This window comes from Hibiscus syriacus, unplaced genomic scaffold, assembly GCF_006381635.1.
Source record: "Hibiscus syriacus cultivar Baekdansim isolate YM2019G1 unplaced genomic scaffold, ASM638163v2 tig00003721_pilon, whole genome shotgun sequence".
Taxonomy (NCBI): Eukaryota; Viridiplantae; Streptophyta; class Magnoliopsida; order Malvales; family Malvaceae; genus Hibiscus; species Hibiscus syriacus.
This window is the reverse complement of record NW_024061981.1, coordinates 180,966-185,832: the sequence shown is the minus strand read 5'-3', so window position 1 is coordinate 185,832 and position 4,867 is coordinate 180,966. Positions and strand designations below refer to the sequence as shown.

Here is a 4,867-nt window from a genome sequence, read left to right as displayed (position 1 = left end):
TTTTGTTAAGTCTCTTAACTGTTAAAAGTTACAAAATGATCACCTAACTATTCATTATGTTTTAAACTCGTCATTTTCCGTAAAAACTTTCGACGACAATCTGATTTGTATGTTAACATGCTAATTGAGATATGATAAAATCTGATCTCATAATATTAAATGACTATCATATGTCAATCAACATATTAACGTCCAACTCGGATGATCGTTAATCTTTTAATGAAAAAATACTAATTTGGAACATAATGAATAATCGAATGACCATTTTATAATTTTTAATATTTTATAGAGTCAATAAAATAACTCTCTATAATAGAGAGACTATTTTATACTTTTTGATAGTTAAAAGACTCAATAAAATATCATATTATAATCAAAGATCATTTGTACACTTTCTGATTTGATTTATTGTTAATATGTATTAATTTTCGCAACGGATGTTACATACCTTTAAAAAATTAGAAAAAAAATAAAAATACAAGTATACATACTAATAGATGAGAGTTTGGAGATTAACTAGAAAGTTACTTGGAATCCGTCGGCCTAACTAATTCAAAAATCCTTTTAGTCCAAAAAAAAAAAAACAAAAAAGATGAAGAGTCCCCCTCACTAGCTTTTCTACTTCCACACATCACAATCTCTTACCGTTTCTGTTTTCCATGATTCTGCCCCCAGACATTTTCCGAGAAAAAACCTCATCATTTTCTCATCCCTAAAACCACAAACAAAATCCTTTCTTTTCTCCTTCCCCCACAATTCCTCAGTTGACTCCTTTGTTATGTAAACATCAGCTGAAACAGTAAATCGCCCATGATTGCTCCAACTAAGCTTGCAATAGTTCTCATCGTCATCTTCGCAACAATTCTTTTAGCACTTTTCCTAGAACTTGTTTACGTTCTTTGGCGTAAACGAAGCTTCTGTCAGCGCAGCGTCATCAGCGGAGGCGCGCGTTCCATTGACTCCGAGTTTCCGGGTTCACCTTTCTACGCTACTCCCTCTAAGGATCTTCTCTATTTCTTCTGCTGGAAAAACCAGCATGCTCGGGTGGAGCCCTCCTCTGGGGTGGTTTCCCAGACGCCGACGGAGGCAGCTACGGCGCCGGAATCGGTGGGAGACGCGACAGAGGACGATGACAACGAACTGGCGGCGTTGTACGGGCAGTCGAGGATCTTGTATACGATAAAAGAAGAGGAACGAGAAGGAAACGACAGCGTCGAGAATTCCGCTGATCAGAGTGAAGCGAGAAACGAGAAGCGGGCTTGTCTGAGGTACTGTTTATCGGGTGGGGCCGAATTGTTGGGTGACGTGGTGGTTGCAGTTGACTCGGAGACTCCGTTTTCGACGCCATGCGCATCGCCGCCTTACTTCACTCCGTCGCCTTCTCCAGATCGTGATCTTGATTCCGGGCTTTTGATATTTTCACCGGAAACCGAGGACGTAACCTCGCCGGGAGACGTATTGTCAGATAAAGAAGTGGGGTTCGTGAGTTTAAGAATTGTAGTGTAAAAATTAGTCATATTTAGCATGTCATCAAAGTATATTTTTAATACACTCCTTGCGTCGATTATTGCTCCTAATTTTCAATTAGTCTGTAAATATGTTAAAAAAATCATTTTGTCTGACTCCATGAATACTAACTATCTGTACTTTAATTAAATAGGAGGTGTAGAACAGATCACTAGATTGTAGAAACGGTTGGTGAAGGCAGTAAAGATTGAGAGGTGAACATTAAAAACTGGTACGATTCTTCAAACACACAGACTGCAAGAGGGAAGGGGTACTTTAGTAGGGTATCCCTTTCCCGTTGCCCTGGTTTGTGACTTGCGATTGTGCTAAATTTATATGCATTTGGTTCATGAAAGGTAAGATTATCGATAGGAATATGATTATCGATGAAAATAAAATTACTAAAAATATTGTATTTTATGTTTGATTCATTTAGCAAGAATGTAATATTACAATGTTTTGTTAAAGGAATAAAAGATTATTTGAATGTATATTTTATCAAATTGTTCTTATTATATATTTGTTTTTTACAAGTTGAATTCTATTATAATTAATTTATATATTTTCTTTTAAAATTTTAAATTCATAAAATTTATATAATTTTTTTTTTGTAAAATTGAAAAGATAAATAGGTTTAATGAAAGGGTAAAATTTTATTTTAACCATTGAATTTCATATAAAATTTTAATTATGGACTTTGTTTTGTAAATATAAAATAATTTAACCTTCTTAGCAGAAGAATGATATTTTTGAAAAAAAAATTAAAGATATTTTAGTCTAAAATGTCGGGAATGTAACCATAACTAAGGGAAGGGGTAATCACATTCCCAGTAATATACCTCCAAAATACCACTATCGGGAATAACTTATTACTGGGGGCTGGGAATGTTTGTCAATCAAACGGGGATGACATTTCATTCCCCCAGTAATATGAGATACCCTGAACCTAACGCTCCCTTAGTCACTTACTCTCTTATTTATTTGTGATTTTGTTTCTTAATTTAATTATTTTTTAGAATTATATTTAATATTTTATGTCGATCATCTACCGTTAAAATTTAAGGGTAATAGAGGTCATGTACTTTTTGAAAAAATTAATGTGATCATCGTATTATTTTTCTGTCAATATGACCATTCAATTTAGAAAATAAACTTAATGTGATCATTTGACTAACATTTTTCATCTTTAACGTTATGGTATTGACGTGACAATTCACGATGTTGATATCGTAATCCATGATGCTGATGTGGTAGTCTGTTTGTCATGTTTGTGACATCATCATCTTAATGATCAACGACAAAAAATATTAATCAATGAGTCATATTGAATTTATTTTCTGAGTTTGAGGATCACATTGAGAGAGGAAAATAAAACAAATGTCACATTAATTTTTTTAAAAGTACATGTACTTCTAATACATTTTACAAAAAAATTAACAGTAACATATTCTCATAAAATAATATTATATCACTAAAAAATATCACATCATAATTTTATTTATTTTTTAACTATGGGATAAAAACAGTCAAAAAATATAATATTATATATAATTTTAAAAATTAATTAAATGACCAACAAAGCTACAAAAACAAATGATGACTAAATAAGTGTTTACTCCTTTATAAAACACTGTTGTGTCTTTCGGTTGCTCCAAGTAAAAGCTCATTGAGACTATTAACATTTTTCTCGTAAATAGTATTAGAATTAGAAGATTTGAGCTTTATATTAATATTTTATTTGATTTTAATTAAAATCATTAGAAAAAAGTCAACCCTTGGAAGGCCCCCACCTAAACTGAGTAGAAGATAACCCTGCCAATGAGAGGTAGAGGGAAAAGGATGAAGACACAAATTTTTGAAGACCTAGGTAAGACATTACGTTTAGGGTAAATTACATCAAATACCACTAATTCCTAAGCGTTGACTCATTTATACCACTAATGTTTTAATTTTATTAATTTTAGCATTAACAATTATTTTTAAGTGTAGTTATGCTACTATATTGTTAATCGTTTAACGAGACAACGACATGATAACGACGTGTCATGACGATACTGATATAATTACTTCATCTAAATGATATCGTTTCGATGTTACTGTTTTAATATTCAAAAGACCCAAAATAACGTCGTTTTTCTTAAATCATAATTTTTCTAGGGACTAAACTCAAATTTTCCAATCATATATTTTTCCTCGTCATCTTCATCTGCATATTCATATGTGATTCATTCATGAACCCTAATTTATCGATTCAATTTAGGTCTCAAATATCTCTCTCTCTCCCATTCACATCCAAGTCTCTCATCCTCCGATCCTTCAACCCCCATCGTTCGATCCATCTTCCCTTTCCATTCAACAAAGGTATCTCCATTCTTCTCATTCTCCTCCTTCATTTATGATTTTTCCTTCTTTCTTTTCTAAAAACACTTTTTATTTTAGTAATTCTTTTTACTATTTTTTTATTGATTATGTCGGTGGACCCTTCTTTATGGATATTTCAAATTTCTATCGAACCAACATTATTCTATTGAAAGAGTTGTGATTTTCTACTGCTGTAGGGCTGTTTTGGTGATTTTTCGAATGAAATGCTTGCAGCAAAGAATTGGATTTTCTGTGATTGAATCCAAAAACAGGGGGTGTTAGTCTGCAACTTATCCTTAATGAAATTGTCATAACCAATTTTTTTAGAAAACAATTAATGTTTAAAAAAACAATTATGATTTTATTTGAAAAATCAGTAATTTTGAATTAATTTGAATTAAATTGAATAGGAGTCGCTATCGACCTTTGGGCTAGGTATGTCGAATACCTAAAAACGTCTTTTAAAACAATTTAATGAAAAAATCATTTTTAAGACAAAAAAAAGGTTTGTGTTTAGCAAAAACTTGACTTAACGGGTCCGGGTGTCGGTTACGTGTGCGGAATGATAAACACCCCCCACAACGCCCAAAATTAGTATCTAGTCGCTTACTAATTGTCAAAGTAGTGGAAACTATGAATCGAATATAAAGTTAAAATAATATCCATTTATTAAAGTTTAATTAATTTGTTTCGAATTAATTATTAGGGAATATTCATTAATTTGAGAAGAAATCACGGGATTTGTACATCCTCTAATGGGGAGACTATCCCATTTATTTCTCCTTTATGCGAGAAATGTTTCATCCCCAACATTTTCAAAAAGCACAAATCCAATATAAATCGACTATCGATAATTGCATAAAATAAATTACTATTTTAAGAAACATGCATTACATCATTTGAAAAAAAAAACGAATTAATTATTATTTTATAAAAATAAACTTGATTGTTTTAAGTTCACATTTTGTTCGAATGTCGTTTCGAATCGCATTACCTCTAA

At 31.8% G+C, this 4,867-nt stretch overlaps 1 protein-coding gene across 1 annotated transcript; it reads left to right on the top strand.

Annotated features, from left to right (window-relative positions):
- Positions 1–589: 589 nt before the first annotated feature.
- On the top strand, positions 590–1,547 carry LOC120181333. Its single transcript, XM_039186498.1, has one exon. It carries the CDS (start codon positions 811–813, stop codon positions 1,504–1,506), a length of 696 nt encoding a protein of 231 aa, XP_039042429.1. The 5' UTR covers positions 590–810; the 3' UTR covers positions 1,507–1,547.
- The last annotated feature ends 3,320 nt before the right edge of the window (positions 1,548–4,867 follow it).

Coding starts and splice junctions, on each gene's coding strand:
- LOC120181333 (XM_039186498.1), top strand. CDS start 811: ATGATTGCTCCAACTAAGCTTGCAATAGTTCTCATCGTCATCTTCGCA.